We start from the raw sequence: 18,395 nt of genomic DNA, 5'->3' as shown, positions 1-18,395 counted from the left end.
TACCTAGTTCCGGCGAGGAGCAGGAACGCTGAAGTGTCCCCCAGGCAGCGCAGAAAGGCAGGACCGAAAAAACAGGAAATGCCTGATGAGGTGAGCGGTGGGCGGAGCTTAGCGGCTGAGCCGCAATAGGAGCTGACAGACCAGAAGAGAAAAAGGAGCCCTGTGATGGGCTAAAAAAGGCGCGAGGACAGCGCGCTCAGAAAGAGGAGGAGGCGCACTGAGAGCGGGAGCTGAAAGCGAAAGTGAAAGTGGAAGTCGGCACCGCAGCCCCGTGATGGAATCGCCTGTGAGGAGAAGCCTGTAAGGCGGTACTGTGCACGCAGAATAGCTTTGGAGAACCCTGCCCAGCTGTGAGAACGGGGAGAGAAAACCCTGTATTCAGCCCCTTAATATAAGTGGAGAGGCGCGCGGCTAGAGAGCGGCGCCCGTCAGGCAGGGAGAGGGGCGGGAGATTCAAACAGCCTGATGTGTTCGGCTGTTCAGTTTCCCACCGATGTGCCTCTTGGTAATGCTGCGGGCTTGAGGGATCGTACAGGCACTTACCTGACGTCCCTGAAGAGGATGACCACAGGGGTCTCTCACAAGGGTAGTGGTAAGCCGCTGGCCGCTGTCCTCTGTACCCGGATCCTGCAGAAGACGGCATTAACCTCTTGATGGCGAGGAAAATCTTGCGATCGCCGTCTTCCTCTCAGCCCTGTCCCGAGAGAAGGGTGAGGAGGGGGATTTGGCAAAGACCAGCCACCTGTCCACATCCCATAGCACCAGAAGGGGATATGGAAAAAGTCCTGCCAGCGTACTGAGAGGTGCGATGTGGGATCAGCCACACTGCTCGCTCAGCCGCCTGATATGGGAAAGCAGGGTGAACTTCCACCCTGTTTCCCGACTTGAATCTGCAAAACAAAAGACAAAAAATTAAAAAGTTCCACAAGAACACCTAAAGGAAAGAAAGGTTAATTGCGGATCTGGGAAGATTTCGGTCCGCCTCCTACAGACACTAAGCACAAACTGAGGTGCCTAGTGCCTGTCGGTGGGTGTATACTGCCGGGGAGGAGCTAATTTTCTTGTTTTGCATAGTGTCAGCCTCCTAGCAGCAGCAGCATACACCCCATGGCATTCTGTGTCCCCCAATAAGGCGATAAAGAAATGATTTTTTTCCCCCTTTTTTTTTTTTTTCATTTCCACAATGGTAACAGGATAAATTGGACCCCAAAAGTTATTGTCCAGTTTGCCCGGAGTACGCTGGCACCCCATATATGGGGGGGGGGGGGAACCACTGTTTGGGCACACGTTGGGGCTCGGAAGGGAAGTAGTGACGTTTTGAAATGCCGACTTGATGGAATGGTCTGCGGGCATCGTGTTACGTTTGCAGAGCCCCTGATGTACCTAAACAGTGGAAACCCCCCACAAGTGACCCCATTTTGGAAAATAGACCACCCAAGGAACTAATCTAGATGTGAGGTGAGCACTTTGAACCCCTAAATGCTTCACAGAAGTTTATAACGCAGAGCCGTGTAGATAAAAAATAATTTTTATTTTTTTGTATTTATTTTTTTTTTAACACATATTATTTTAGCCCCCAATTTTTTATTTTCCCAAGGGTAACAGGAGAAATTAGACCCCCAAAGTTGTTGTGCAATTTTTCCTGAGTACGCCGATACCCCATATGTGGGGGTAAACCACTGTTTGGGCACACGTCGGGGCTCGAAATGGAGGGAGCACTGGTTGACTTTTTGAATGCAAAATTGGCTGGAATAAATGGTGGCGCCATGTCGCGTTTGGAGACCCCGTGATGTGCCTAAACAGTGGAAACCCCTCAATTCTATCTCCAACCCTAACCCCAACACACCCCTAACCCTAATCTCAACCCTAATCATAACCCTAACCACAACCCTAACCCCAACACACCCCTAACCCTAATCCCAACTCTAACCCTAACCAAAAGCCTAACCGTAATCCCAAAATTGGTGAAATATTACAATCGCTCTGATTGGCTGTTTCACTTTTAACAGCCAATCAGAGCGATCATAGGCACGTGAAGGCTTAGCCACGCCCCCTGGGGTTAACTATCAAGTGTCCTGTGTGTGCGGGTCGGGTGACCTTTTAGTGACCCCGGTCACCCGACCGCATGAGGGCAATTCATTCATGACGCCACATAGGCGTCATGGGTCGTATTGGCACGACTTTTCATGACGCCTACGTGGCGTCAAAGGTCGAGAAGGGGTTAAAGGGCCAGCAGTCGGTCCTCACTATTCTTAGAGCGCCATCAGCCGGCTATGCTTTGTTGTTCCCATTATTAACTCCTTCCTTACCGATGACTGAATAGTGCGTCATCGGTAAGGATCCCCTGCTTGGAGGTGGGCTCCGGTGGTGAGCCCACCTCAAAGACGCGACATGACTGCTGACATGCGCCCGCAATAGGCGCGAGCGCCAATTAACTAGTTAAATCCCGCTGTCAAAGCTGACAGCGGGCTTTTAACTAGCGCTTCCGGCCGTCGAGCCGGAAGTGAGCTCATTGCCGACCCCCGTCACGTGATCGGGGGTAGGTGTTGCCTTGACAACCTGGGGTCTCAGAGACCTCTATGGTTGTTGCATGCACATTGCTTTGAGCGCCGCCTAGTGGAGTAAATCTGCTACATATGTGCAATCTGCTCATCGCCTATATGTAGCAGAGCCAATCGAGTTGTGCATGCTTCTAGCGTCCTATGGAGGCTATTGAAGCATGCCAAAAGCAAAAAAAAAAAAAAAGTTTAAAATTAAAAAAAAAATTAAAAAAAACTAAAAAGTTCAAATCACCCCCCTTTCACCCCAACAAAAAAAATCACATACACACGTTAGGTATCACAGCGTTCAGAATAGCCCGAGCAATCAAAAAAAAAAAAAAAAAGCATTAACCCGATCGCTAAATGGCGTAGCGAGAAAAAAATTCAAACCGCCAGAATTACGTTTTTTTGATCGCTACGACATTGCATTAAAACACAATAACGGGCAATCAAAAGAACGTATCTGCACAATTGTGGTATCATTAAAAAAGTCAGCCCGGCACGCAAAAAATAAGCCCTCACCCGACCCCAGATCACGAAAAATGGAGACGCTACGAGTCTCAAAAAATTGTGCAAATTTATTTATTTTTTTTTTTTTTTAAGCAAACTTTGGAATTTTTTTTTCACCACCTTGATAATAGAGAACATAGACATGTTTGGAGTCTATGAACTCGTAATGACCTGGAGAATCATAATGGCAGGTTAGTTTTAGCATCTAGTGAACCTAGCAAATAAAGCCAAACAAAAAACAAGTGTGGGATTGCACTTTTTTTTGCAATTTCACTGCACATTAAATTTTTTTCCCGTTTTCAAGTACAAGACATGGCAAAACCAATGGTGTCTTTCAAAAGTACAACTCGTCCCGCAAAAAATAAGCCCTCACATGGCCATATTGACGGAAAAATAAAAAAGTTATGGCTCTGGAAAGAAGGGGTGCGAAAAACGAAAATGCGAAAAAAGCTCCATTAGTTAAGGGGTTAAACAGTGGGTCTCCTATACTGTTATTGCGTATGCAGTGAGTGGCAGAGCTGACCCAAATTTGGACGCACCCCAATATCGATTTGAAGACACGTACAGGAGGACAACCAGAAAGCAATGTTCCCTTTATTTGGAAGTTGGTACTCCCATACTGTTTGCCTATGCAGTGAATGCAAGGCCTGCACCAAATTTTGACGCAATCCAATAACCCTTTGAAAAGACGTACAGGAGGGCCACCAGAAAGCAATGTTCCTATTATTAGGAAGTTGGCACTCCCATACTGTTTGCCTATGCAATGAATTGCAGTGTTGAGCCTGAAGAACCTGCATTGGAGAATTGCAGTGTTGAGGATGAAGACCCGGCAGTAGAGAATGTCAGTGTTGAGGCTGAAAAACCTGCAGTGGAAAATTGCACTGTTGAGGATGATTAGAACCAAGACGTAACTGAAGAAGAAATTAGCGCACATAGTCTTATCCGATGGACAAAATAAGCGATCCATTCAAATTGCACTAATCTGATAGATCTAATGTAATGACTGTAAGGCAGCGCTCACTGAGTGCATTGGGGACCGCCCACTTGGCAGAGCTATAACATACAGGAAGACTCAATTTCCTTAAAAGTTCTCCTGGGTTTATTGCTCCATATCCCCAGCAGCACAAACAGAGTAGTCAGTTTTTAGGTCCGGCAACATAAAATAATAATGTCAATAAACAGGGCTTTGCTCCCTCAGACCCTGTTCACACACAGGCCAGGGCAATGTCCGTTAAACACTCAATTCCACAGGACAGTACAGTCTCTAACTGACCGGGGTCAGTGCCACTCACGGGTGTCCGACCGTCCACTCTGGAGGTATCTCACAGACCTCGTTCCTCTGGTTCAGGAAAGCCAGCACTGCTTCCCCAGGCTGTGCGATATCCAGCAAGCAGGGTTGGCCTGGAGCCACACACACAGGAGGCCTTCTACCTCCCAGGTCACAGACAACTCTGTAGTGTCCCACCTGGACACATGGAAGTCTGTGCACAAACCAGACTCACAACACTCTTTCATGTGCTAAACACACATCGAGAGCCAGTTCATGCCACGTGTCCAGCTTGGATACCCAATAATTGTAAGTCATAGAGGAATCACGGAGGGTGTTTGTACGGTCAGCAAGGTACTCCCTCAGCATATTCCAAAACTTTGCACTCCTTGTGAGAGTACCCCACGTCACACGCGACCATGCGTGTAGGTTCAGTGTTGTCAGCTACAGATCTGCCTGCTCTTTCAGAGCTGTCCACAACTCTTCAGCATTGTGCAGCTTGTCACCTAAGCATATTAAGCTTCAGCACAGCCTGTTGCCGCTTGGCTGAGGCAGTGCTTCCAGCTTGTGACTGATGTGGTCATTTCGAAGATGGAGGTTGAAGAGGAGGAGGTGCAGAAGCTGTAGACTGTGGGGGAAACCCTGATTGACATAGGGCCCGCAATCCTCGGCGTCGGGAGGACGTGTTCCATCCCAAGGTCTGACTGGGTCCCGGCTTCCACTAGGTTAACCCAGTGTGCAGTCAGAAAGATGTACCATCCCTGCCCAGAAGCACTTGTCCACGCGTCCGTGGTTAGGTGGACTTTCCCAGTAACTGCATTGTTGATTGCACAGCTAATGTGGGACACGTGTTTGGGTAATGAGGGGACGGCACACCGGGAGAAATAATGGCGGCTGGGGACAGAGTATCAAGGGACAGCCACCGCCATCAGATTGTGGAAAGCTTCAGTCTCAACAAGCCTAAAAGGCAAAATTTCGAGCGCAAGCAGACGAGAAATGTGTGAATTTATTACTGTAGCCTGTGGGGTGTTGGCTGCGTATTTGCGCTTGCGTTCCAAGGACTGGGGTATGGAAAACTAACGCTGCCCTGGGAAAAGGATGTGGACGTATTTGATGATGATGATGCTAGTTGAGTGTGTGCAATGACAGATGCAGGACAGGAGGCATCTTTGCATGCACCATGGACAGGGGATTGGCTTTCACGAACAATAGCGGAACAAGCAGTGGTGTCACCCACAGACACTGTTCGTGGACCCTGGGGTTCGGCCCACAAAGTCGGGTGCTTTGCTGGCATGTGCCTGATCATGCAGCTGGTGGTCAGGCTGGTAGTTTTGCTACCCTTGCTGATGCTGACATCTAGAGAATGGAGCTTCTGTTCGGTCGGGTTAGTGGGGTTCGGGTAGAAGGATGGGAGGACTATTTCTTGTAGCCTGTGGAACTTCGATGCGACTTTGGGTAGATATAGGGGGTCTGGCTTTAAGGTGACCCTATCATCTCCAAACTGGGTGTATGGAGGTATCCTAGAGAGGGCTTGTAGATCACTATCCCTCCTGGCTGACGTTAGTGCATTCAACAGGGCAGTCTTGAATGAAAGGATTTTTATGGGGACAGACTCAATAGGCTCAAAGGGGGGGTTCTGTTAGCGCTGATAAAACTAAGTTGAGGTCCCATGGGACCAGCCTATGTTTAATGATGGGTCTGGATCTTGCTGCTGCTTTAATGAACCTTGTCACCAAGTAATTGTTTGCTAAGTTGCAGTTGTAAAAGGCCCCTAGAGCCGAAACCTGAACTCTAAGCGTATTAGTAGCTAGACCCATCTCTAACCCCCTCTGAAGGAATTCCAGAATCTGATCAATGCGGATTTTCTGACAGACCTCCGCCCCCGACTCTGCTAAAAACTTTTTCCAGACTCTGGCGTAGATATTTGTCGTGGAGGCCTTCCTGCTCTTTAAGAGGATGTTGACTAGCCCCCCCGAGAAAACCCCCTCCCCCTTAGCAGCTCCCCCTCAAACTCCATGCCGTTAGATGTAAGTTGGAAACACGTGGGTGATATACTGGACCCTGGGACAGAAGGTCCGAGAGCTCGGGGAGAATCCCTGGCTGGGATACAGACATTTTCCTCAGCCAAGGAAACCATGACCTCCTGGGCCAAAACGGGGCTACTAAGATAACGTGGGCCCTGTCCTCCCGGATTTTCCTCAGCATCATCGGAATCAGATTCAGTGGGGGGAAGGCATATGCTAGGCCGAAGCTCCACGGAATCAGGAAAGCATCCACTGCGTACGGGTTCTCTCTGGGATCCAGAGAACAGAATATAGGGAGTTGACTGTTCCTTCTGCTGGCGAACAAGTCTATCTCAGGAAGCCCCCACCTGTGTACGATCTGTCCGAAGATGGCCCTTTTTAGTGTCCATTCTCCCTGTTTGAGCCTGTTGCGACTTAGGAAATCGACTGTTAGGTTTTGTTTTCCTTTTATATGTAGAGCTGTAAGGGATAGGAGGTGAACCTCGGCGATCTGAAAAATACGATTCGCCACATCCATTAAGGGCCTGGACCGGGTTCCCCCCTGGTGGTTAATGTAGGCTACCGTTACCTGGTTGTCTGAGAATAGTCTGACGTGTTCGCCCTGTAGGGACATAAGGAAAGCACTTACAGCCCGCTCTACTGCTAACAGTTCCTTAAGGTTAGAGGAGAATTTTTGTTCTGACGGAGACCATGCTCCCTGGACCCAGTTGTCCCCCCTATATGAGCCCCCCAGCCCCCCGGGGCTAGCATCTGTGGTTAGAATTCGGGAGATCTGATTTAACCAAGGAACACCCCTACGCAGATTTGAAATCAGTGACCACCAATGTAGGGACTGAATGGTATCATTAGATAAGGTAACTCTACCCTCGAGGCGACCCTCCAGCTGACGGGTGTTGTGTAAGATGTCCCACTGCAGGGTTCTTGTGTGGAATTGGGCCCAGAGTACTGCTGGTATACACGCTGTAAGTGAGCCCAAGAGTGACATAGCCCCTCAAAGAGTAATCGATGGATTGTCTATTACCCTGAGTATCTGATGTTGAATTTTGAAAACTTTAGACTCTGGTAACCGACACTCCTGTATATCAGAATCTAGGATAAGGCCGAGGAACTGTTGCACTTTTAGGGGCTGCAGTCGTAACTTCTTAAAGTTAATGATCCAACCTAGACCCTGAAGGCTGGATATTACCTTCCCTAATTGGGTGGTGCAGTGAGACTCCGAGTTCCCCACAATTAGGAGATTATCTGCCACCCCAAATGGAAGCGCCCTGTACTGAAAATGGCTTATTATTCTACCCAGAGAAACGGCCACCCTTAGAAATTGCTGATGATCTGCGTGTATCGGGACATGATAATAGGCGTCTTTAAGGTCTACGACTACCATAAAGCACCCACCAAATAGCAATTTAATCGCCGATCTTACAGACTCAATTTTGAAAGAGTGAATTTTAATGAATTTATTGAGGTTTCTGAGATTAATAATGGTGCGGAAAGAGCAGTCTGGCTTCTTGACTAGAAAGAGGGGGGAGTAAAACCCCTTACCTCTTTGTAGCTCAGGAACCTTGACCAAGACACCCTTCTGGAGAAGATCGTAGATCTCCGCCTCCAACGCCTTCTGTTCTGTAGACGAAGAACGGATGGGAGTTAGAATAAACTTCTCACACGGAGTCTGCTGGAATTCGAACCTCAGTCCTGTTCTGATGATGCTCCGTATCCAAGGACTATTTGAAATGCGTGACCAGGCTGGGTAGAAGGACAACAACCTCCCCCCCACCTGGTCTGGCAGTCACTTGGGATCGTTGCGGTCCCGAGGGGTATTAAACATATACCCCCTACCTCTTCTCCTGGTGTCATATCTGGGTCTCTCTCTTGTTGTTCTCCTACTATCAAACCACCTTCTGTAGGAGTCTCTTCTGTAAGGCGGTCTTCCAAAATATGAAAAGCGCTTCTTACTATCGCCCGCCTTCTCTGACAGCTCGTCCAGAACTTTACCAAATAAGTAAATTCCCTCGCATGGGATACCGCATAACTTTGATCTGGCCTGCATGTCACCTGGCCAACATTTAAGCCACAAGGCCCTATGGGCGGCATTGGAGAGGGCCGCGGATCTGGCTGCTAACTTCTCCGAGTCCGCCGAAGCGTCTGAGAGGAAGGACGCTTCTCCCTGGGCTATAGAGAGGGAGGAAAGAATGTCCTGCCTTGGGACTTATTCCCTAATCTGCTCTTCCAGCTGGTCCAACCAAACCGATAAGGACCTGGCGGTGCATGTAGCAGCAATTGCTGGCTGTAGGGCTCCAGCTGATGTCTCCCAGGTTCCCTTGAGGAACACATCTGCCTTCCTATCCAGCGGGTCTTTTAAGCTTCCAAGATCCTCAAAGGGTAGGGAAGTGAGCGCACGCCCCGGCCACCCAGTTCCCCCAGAGGCGCACACCCCTGACCTAACAGCCGCGGCCCACAGCGCACGACCGGTGCGTCATGCGGAGCGAACAGGCCGCGTCATCAGCTCGTGCCTGCACGCCAGCGGCCGCGCCCTCCGGCGGAAGTAGATGCCACGGCTACGTCGCGGATGCCCCCGGGCCCGCGCCCCCCCCCCCCCCCCCGCCGAAGGAGACCGCCGCCCCCCCCAAGGACAGGGCGACAGGGCGAGGAGGGAAGAAATCGGACCTGCTTACCCGGTACCGGTGTCGGGCTTACGGAAGTAGGCTCTCCCCCTGAAGGCGCCTTCCACCTGCTGCCGCCTGCACCAACAGTCCCCCTGCCGTGCGGCACTTCCAATGCTCTGGACAGGCCGAGGCAGGGGACCCCCGCTGCCTGAGTCGGCTGCCAGGCATGGGCTTCCATCCGGAGTCCTGAAGGTATGTCTGAAGGGATCCCCTGTTAGGGATAGGAAACCAACTGAGGCGGGAGAGAGGGCCGCCCTTTTTATGTCTGTAGGTTTCCTGTCCCCGAAGGGCAGATCCCCTCTCTTGTGGTGCTGTCATGGCGACTGAATAAATGGCAGAATTTTCTACGCACTCAGATGTGATCGGTGTGACGGCCAAACCCCTGTTTAAAATAGCTGGATTTTCATGCTGTAATATGGAAAGGATATGGCTGTATTCTGCATGCCAACAAGCAAATGGAGAAAAAAAAAATGTGTGCTCTGGATTGCTTTTGAAGAAAATAATCAGATCAGAATTAAGATGCAAAAAAATTATTCCTGGCCACTGATGACTTGGGCTACGTATATATGGTAAATATCTGTAATAGGCAGCAGCAGCAGCCAGTAATGGAAGGGACCCTCTTGCTGTATGCAATGAAGTATGCCACATACAATGCCTGCCTAGCACTGATATCTATAGACCCACATACACTGCCTGCCTACCTAGCACTGATCTCTATATACACCATAATTAGTCCTCAGGACTGTTGGTTTAGCTGGATTTGTGTATTCTATATGGTATACCCACACTAACTTATACAACACCAAATCTGTCCCAATCTCTGCAGAAACTCTCTCTACCAAAGTCTGGAGTAGACTGTGACGAGCAGTGCGGCGCCAGGTCTGATATAGACTTGATCATGCTGGGCGGCCAGCCAATCACTGTAATGCCGCAACCAACATGGCTGCGGCATTACAGTGTGTGGCAGACATCCCTGCATGCTCATTGGCGCTCTAAAGAGTGCTAAACATGCAGGGCAGGAACCCGGGCTTCTGCAGTGCAACCCCGGAAATGCCCAGCGCTCGCCAAGCATCTTTTGCAGCGAGATGCTCGGGTGAGCACTTCCGAGCATGCTCCCTCATCACTAGTGGTGAACTTAACTTTTGAGACTGCTATATCCAACAGGTGGCGCGAACGTTCTCTTCCACTGTGAACAGGCATTTGAGTATGCACGGTTTAACAAGCAGACTTTTTTTTCCCACCTTGGCATTTACAGCATAGCCGCAGAAATGGCTAAGTTATAAATAACAATCTTGCTTTCTCGTTTATTAACTTTCACAGACTGGCAAAAAATACATTTAGGAATAATAACAAAATTTTTGCATTAGTGTTTGCCTTTAACTAAAAATTTGTGGAACTATAAAGTAGAAGCGTTTGGACGATTGTCAGTTTAAGTCCCCAGAGGGGACTACAAAATGCAATAAAACATTAAAGTAAAAAAAAAAAAAAAAAAATAAATAAATATATATATATATATATATATATATATATATATATATATATATATATATATATATATATATATATATATATATATATATATTACACCGTATATATATTTTTTAATTGAATCATCACTCTTTTCTCCAATTAAGAAATGAACACAAGTAGTATCACTATGTCTGTAGAAGTCTGATCAAGAAATAAAAAAAGAACCTGATTGGTGTATGGCATGATTAGAAAGGAGTTGTAGTTTTTAATCACACCATTTACTTTACCATGCAGTGTGCAGAAAATCGAAAATAATTCCATGTTTATTGTACTGAAAAAATAACTTGACAACATGATTCTCCATGCCAGTACAATGACAGCAATACCAAAATTATTAAAGAAAAAAAAACAAAAACTATACAACTAGATTGTTATAGACACACAAAAATTTACCTGACACATTGGGTGGCGTTAAATTCTACTATTCCATCAATGACTGAGATTGTTGACTTTTGTGTATGAATTTTTATTATGACCCAATAAAGTCTTATTCTTTTATACTTACCTGCTATTTGGTCCTATATTTCACGCCTTGCTTACATGATCTTTTGAACCATTTGTAGGGCAGGACCTCTACAACAGTCCTCATGTTAAAGTACTAATATACTAATCACTAGGAATTATTAATGTAATTGGACAAACTACTCATCTATGCTCGCCAAATATATGATGTTATGGTTGGTATATAGATTACGTATACCTAATCTGTGATCAGATTTCCTTACATATCTTAATTCTAATAATGATAATCTAGTTTTTAAAGAGGAATCTAAAAAATAATCTACATAGAATCTGATCACTAGAAATTGGCATCATCTATGCAGACTGGGGGGGGGGGGCTGCCTCTAAAGGTACTGTCACACTTAGCGATGCACCAGCGATCCCGACCAGCAATATGACGCGGTCAGGATCACTGGTGCATCGCTAAGTGGTCGCTAGTGAGCTGCCAAACAGGCAGATCTCACTAGCGACATCGCTGGGGACGGGGGTCGCTACTTACCTGTCACACTAGGCGATCCTGCGTCCTCCCGCCCGGGTCCACACGTCGCTCATTGTCACAGCAGGAAGCGCCGCAGGAAGCTGACGAGAAACAGTCCTGGACGTTCTCGCGCGATCAGCGATAAGCAGCGGGGGAGCGATCGTAGGTAAGTATCAGACACAGCGATGTCGCTAGCAATATCGCTATAACGTCACAAGTTATAGCGATATTGCTAGCGATATCTCTTAGTGTGACATGCCCTTAACTCCTCTTCCACCCTTATCTTTGCTTTCTTATTTTGGATTGGAAGTGTTCCTGCGCCCTCTGGAATTAAGACACAAGTTATAGTAGATGAAATTGCAGGGCTATTGTCGCCACAATTCAGAGTCCAAGGACTCCTTCCTCATGAACGGTTGTCCTGAAGAAGATGGTGGACTCAAATACGGCTCATAGGAGTCAACTCCTCAGCCTGGAATGTAACTACTGCACACATTCAGCCAGGCTCTGCTGTTAGGTCTCTTTGAAAACAAGCTGTACACTATGTAAAAGAAAATCTCTCACTGCAGGAGGATGAAAGTAGATAGAAAAAGATCACTGCAAATTTGCTTATTTTCATGCTGTCTGACTAAGGTAGTTTACTAACATGAAAACAACCCCTTAAGTAAAAGCCTCAGATGTCCAAGTATCATAGCCCGAGTATGAACTATGATACACAGGTAGGCCATAGGTCTCCTGATTCAAACTTGACAGCCTCCCAGCCATATATGAAACTGTTGAGTTAGAGTCAGAAGACCTCACAGAAACTCCTTATCCAGATCATGATACACCAACGTTAGCATGAGGCCTAAGGCCGTCAACATGATGAAACCAAAATTTGCATATATTTTAACCCCTTCACTACCAAGGGTGGTTTGCACGTTAACTACCGGGCCAATTTTTACAATTCTGACCACTGTCCCTTTATGAGGTAATAACTCTGAAACGCTTCCATGGATCCCGGTGATTCTGACATTGTTTTCTCGTGACATATTGTACTTCATGTTAGTGGTAAAATTTCATTCATATAGCTTGCGTTTATTTGTGAGAAAAACAGAAATTTGGCGAAAATTTGGAAAATTCCGCAATTTTCCAACTTTGAATTTTTATGCCCTTAAATCACAGAGATATGGCACACAAAAAAGTTAATAAGTAACATTTGCCACATGTTTACTTTACATCAGCACAATTTTGGAACCAAAATTTTTATTTGTTAGTAAGATATAAGGGTTAAAAGTTGACCAGCGATCTCTCATTTTTGCAACACCATTTTATTTTTACAGACCACATCACATTTGAAGCCACTTTGAGGGGTCTATATGATAGAAAATACCCAAATTGACACCATTCTAAAAACTGCACCCCTTAAGGTGCTCTGAACCACATTCAAGAAGTTTATTAACCCTTTAGGTGCTTCACAGGAATTTTTTGAATATTTAAAAAAAATTAACATTTAACTTTTTTTCACAAAAAAAATTACTTCAGGTTCAATTTTTTTTATTTTACCAAGTGTAACAGGAGAAATTGGACTGCAAAAATTATTGTGCAATTTGTCCTGAGCACGCTGATACCTGATATGTGGGGGGAACCACTGTTTCGGCGCATGGCAGAGCTCAGAAGGGAAGGAGCGCCGTTTGACTTTTTCAAAGCAAAATTGGCTGGAATTCAGATCGGACGCCATGTCGCGTTTGGAGAGCCCCTGATGTACCTAAACAGTGGAAACCCCCCACAAGTGACCCCATTTTTGAAACTAGACCCCCTAAGGAACTTATCCAGATATGTGGTGAGAACTTTGAACCCACAAAGGCTTCACAGAAGTTTATAATGTACAGCGGTACAATTAAAAAATCATATTTTTTCCACAAAATGATCTTTTCACCCCCAATTTTTATTTCCCCAAGGGTAACAGGACCCTAAAAGTTATTGTGCAATTTGTCCTGAGTACGCTGATACCCCATATGTGGGTGTAAATGACTATTTGGGCACATGGCAGAGCTCGGAAGGCAAGCAGCGCCATTTGACTTTTTTGGCTGGAATTGAGATCGGACACCATGTCGCGTTTGGAAAGCCCCTGATGTACCAAAACAGTGGAAACCCCCCACAAATGACCCCATTTTGGAAACTAGACCCCCCAAGGAACTTATCTAGATGTGTGGTGAGAACTTTGAACCCCCAAGTGCTTCACAGAAGTTTATAACGCCCAGGCGTGAAAATAACAAAAAATAATTTTTCCACAAAAATGATATTTTTGCCCCAAAATTTTTATTTTCCTAAGGGCAACAGGAGAAATAGGACCCCAAAAGTTGTTTTGCAAATTGTCCTGAGTAGGCTGATACCCCATATGAGGGGGTAAAACACTGTTTGGGTGCATGGCAGAGCTTGAAAGGGAAGGAGCACCATTTGACTTTTTAAACGCAGAATTGGCTGGAATTGAGATCAGACGCCATGTTGCGTTTGGAGAGCACCTGATGTGCGCAAATAGTGGAAACCCCCAATTCTAACCCTAACCCTAATGGGAAAATGGAAATAAATACATTTTTTTAATTCTATTATTTTTTCCTAACTAAGGGGGTGATAACGGGGGGTTTGATTTACTATTTATGGCGGTTTTTATGTTTGGCAGCTGTCGCACGCTAAAAGACGCTTTTTATTGTAAAAATAGTTTCTGCATCACCACATATTGAGAGCTATAATATTTCCATATTTTGACCCACTGAGTCATGTGAGGTTTTATTTTTTGCGGGACGAGTTGACGCTTTTATTGGTATCATGTTCGGGCATGTGACATTTTTTGATCGCTTTTTATTTCGTTTTTTGGGACGCAGAATGAACAAAAACCAGCGTTTCATGAATTTCTTTTGGGTGGTGCGTTTACGCCGTTCCGGGTGCGGTAAAATTTATAAGGCGGTTTTATTCTTCGGGTCAGTACGGTTACAGCGATACCTCATTTAGGTCGTTTTTTTATGTTTTGGCGCTTTTATGCAATGAAAACAATTTTATATAAAAAATAATTATTTTTGCATCACTTTATTCTGCGAGCTATAACTTTTTTATTTTTTCGCTGATGATGCTGTATGGCAGCTCGTTTTTTGCAGGACAAGATGACGTTTTCAGCGGTACCATGGATATTTATATGCGTCTTTTTGATCGCGCGTTATTGCACTTTTTGTTCGGCGGTATGATAATGAATCATTATTTTTTGCTTCGTTTTTTTATTTTTATTTTTTAAGGGGTTCGCTTAAGGGGTTAACTATTGGGACAGTTTTATAGGGCGGGTCGTTATGGACGCGGCGATACCAAATATGTGTAATTTTATTGTTTGTTTTTTTTTATTTCCAAAAAATGAATTTATTGGGGAATTTTTTTTTTTTTTTTTTTTTTTTTTTATTTATTTAGCGATTTATTTTTTTTTATTATTTTTACACTTTTTTTTAATTTTTTTTTAACTTTATTACAATGTCCCAGGGGGGACATAACTGTCCTGTGACAGTTCGCTGATCTGTCACATCACAGATCACTGTGACAGATCAGCGATCTGTCACAGGCACTGCACAGGCTTCCTCATGCCTGCGCTTTGCAGGCACTGAGGAAGCCAGCTTCCTGCAGGCCCCCAGAGGTCCCCGTCGCCATATTGGATCCGGGGACATGCAGGAAAGGAGCCCTCCGCAGCAGCGCTGCACATTGCGCTGCCGTGGGGGGCTCAGGGAAGCAAGGAGGGACCTGCCAATGCTTCCCTTTAACCCCCGGTACACCGCGATCGTGTTTGATCGCGGTGTGCAAGGGGTTAACGTGTCGGGGGTGGTCCATGACCGCCCCTGACACATTGTGCCGGGTGTCAGCTATGATAATTAGCTGACACTCGGCCGCGATCAGCGGCGCTCACCACGTGGGCGCCGCTGATCGCGATGACGTAATATTCTGTCCATGGTAATTAGGTCCATGGTCACATGGACGGAATATTACGTCAATTGTACGTAAGGGGTTAAGAGATTCTCAGTTTTTGGAAAATCCCCCGACCACTGGCTGGAATTTGTTAAAAAAAAATTCTCACCGTCCCCAGGTCCAGTGCTTCTGGTGTCCATTACTGTCTGCAGCGCTGCTGATGTCACGTTGATAGCAATGAAGCCAATCAGTGAACTGCGCAGCTCTGCCCAAGATGACAGCAGCTTAGAACTGAGCTCACTGATTGGCTGCAGTGTTGCTGACAAGAACAGACAAAGGGAGCAGTGGCGGAGACTCAGCGAAAGACCTGAAGAGGGCGAGTAAAGCACAGCGACTCTTTTTCCACACCAGCACAGGAACGATTCATTAATAATCAATGAGTTTACTTTTACTGCCCACAGATAACACGTTACATTACCTGTTTTAGTTTGAGGAAGAAGTTTTCCGTAGAGCTTCTTTTGCTGAACGGCCAGTAGAGCCGCTCGCTGGCTGAGCAGACTCGCACCTTTGTTTCTAAGAGGAAGCGCACCGGCTCCTGAACTTCTGTAATCACCAGGTCTACCGCCGTGGTAATAAAAAGGACTTTGTCTGGAAGAAAACATACCTTTAGTTAAAGCCCTAATATTTTGCTTTGGGTTTTAATTTCTCACCGTTATCCCACATTTCTGCTTGCTGTGAGTGGACACGTTGATGGATTGTATTTAGATGCCAAAAAACAGGTCTTGTGTTTAATCACCACAAGTACAGGGCTTTCTCATAGATGGATAGAGCTTGTAAAAAACAAAAGAACTTTTGAAATTTACTGCTTATTAAAATATGCCTCCATTCTTGAGATATGAAAACTTTTCTTTTTACAGATGTTAAAACTAAAAGCAAACACAAATATCCTAAAATAAAAAAGTAAAAAATGAACTGCAAATAATGCATAAAGGTAATAATAATAAGGGTATCTAGTAAACATAATTTTGATCAAAATAATGTACAAGCCATCCCGCCACGTCACGGCAACCCTTGTGGGACAGTCCCTACTCTAGTATTTAAAACCTTTTCACTTGCCAAGTGGCGTGAATGTGAATAAGGGTCGAGCGGCTGAATCACTAGTAACAGCTTAGGCCAGACTGGATGGTTTTCCCAGCTCAGAAAGAGGGCGGTCACACCCATATATGCACAGAATGCACAATGAAATGAATAAGAACTGGAGTTTTTTTTTTTTTTTTTTTTTACAGATGTTGCATAGGAGACCGACCACCACTGCAGTCTAGCTTGTAAACATTGGTCTACAGCTAACCGAGGATTAGGAGTTAAAGGCACACTCGAGCAATCCTGGCCCGCTTCAAAGAACTGCTTATGAACTCAATAGAAAAAAAAAAAAAAAGATCGTAAGCACTGCACATGTTCTGCTGTCTAAGGCTAGTTTCACACTAGCGTTTATGAGCGCAGCGACGGCCTGCGCACGGCCGCCGCTAAGCCCCTCCCCCTGTCGCGCCCCCGACGGTAGCTCCGCCCACCAGCGCATGACGCTGCATGCGCCCTGCATCCCCTATCTTTATCACTGGGGGCGCAGGTCGTGCGCAGTATGCATTTGGCGGCGCATGCGCCTTTTTGACGGTGCGCCGACGCAACCAAACTGCAGCAGGTTGCGTTTGGCGCAGGTCGGCGCACCGTCAAAAGGACGCATGCGCCGCCAAACGCATACTGCGCACGGCCTGCGCCCCCTGTGATAAAGATAGGGGACGCAGGGCGCATACAGCGTCATGCGCCGGTGGGCGGAGCTACCGGCGGGGCGTGGCAGGGGGCGGGGCTTAGCGGCGGCCGTGCGCAGGCCGTCGCTGCGCTCATAAACGCTAGTGTGAAACTAGCCTAACAACAGTGGTCTGTCTCCAAGGCAACTAGCTACAAACAAAAGAAAAACTGTAAATATCTCAAAAACAGCTGAAAGTTTTAGTAAGCAGTAAATTGCATAAGTGCTTGTTTTTACAAGCTCTGACAATAACCATATATGAAGATGGGAGTAATCCAAGATAGGGGTTTTCACATTGCAGCAAGCCGTTTCATGCTTTCAGATTTGCAATTCCACATCATACCTGTGTGAACAGAGTCTAGTCAGTCATGCCCATGTGGATTTTAACAGAATAATAAGTATGTACGCCATGTTATATATTTAACACGGTTTATTAGAGAAGCATATTGTCATTCATATCAACTTATGCTGGCTCTAGTTTTTGTATGGAGTTTACACATTTGCAGATGCAATGCGTTAAAGGATTCTCTGGGACATTGCTACAAATTATTTATTGTTAGGCCTCTTTCACACTTCAGTCTTTTGACGTCGGTTTCAAACCGTCAAAGTGTGAAAAAAAGGATCCGTTTCAGCTTTGCAAAAAAACGGATGCACCGGATCCGTTTTTTTTTTTTAGACGGCTCCGCTGCAGCCGCCAGTGTATGAAATTTAAAGGAACAGAACTCTGGAAAAGAGAAAGAGAGAAAAAGAAAGAGAAAGAAAGAGAGAAAGAGAGAAAGAAAGAGAGAAAGAAAGAAAGAAAGAAAGAAAGAAAGAAAGAAAGAAAGAAAGAAAGAGAGAGAGAGAGAGAGAGAGAGATATTTCGCCTGTGCCAGAACGGCGTTTAGGGTTAAATTACATGAATAGAAGCTTTTCGGGGCATGCTAAGTTTAAAATAACGGGTCCGGCACAGAGAAAAACGTTACTTTGTCCGTCCACTCCGCATGGCGGATGCTGAAATACCAACAGATCCGTCAAATAATGGATGCAACAGATGACCATCCGTCACAATCCGCCACTAATGCAAGTCTGAGAAAAAAATGGATTCCGCCAAAAAAAAAAAAAAAAAAACGGATCCGTTTTTTTTTTAAAAAAGGGCGGATTTCGACTGACGTCAAAAAACTGAA

At 45.9% G+C, this 18,395-nt stretch overlaps 1 protein-coding gene across 3 annotated transcripts in view; it reads right to left on the bottom strand.

Annotated features, from left to right (window-relative positions):
• RABGAP1 (RAB GTPase activating protein 1) overlaps positions 1-18,395 on the bottom strand; it is a 263,850-nt gene that overhangs the window by 170,770 nt on the left and 74,685 nt on the right. For all 3 annotated transcript variants that reach the window (XM_073590685.1, XM_073590687.1, XM_073590686.1), the window contains exon 10: positions 15,907-16,076. In XM_073590685.1, the coding sequence (XP_073446786.1) occupies positions 15,907-16,076 (170 nt within the window). The remainder of the gene's footprint in view (positions 1-15,906; positions 16,077-18,395) is intronic.

Source organism: Dendrobates tinctorius, unplaced genomic scaffold (genome assembly GCF_039654945.1).
Source record: "Dendrobates tinctorius isolate UK_male_01 unplaced genomic scaffold, ASM3965494v1 ptg000120l, whole genome shotgun sequence".
Taxonomy (NCBI): domain Eukaryota; kingdom Metazoa; phylum Chordata; class Amphibia; order Anura; family Dendrobatidae; genus Dendrobates; species Dendrobates tinctorius.
This window is presented reverse-complemented; position numbering and strand designations above follow the sequence as displayed.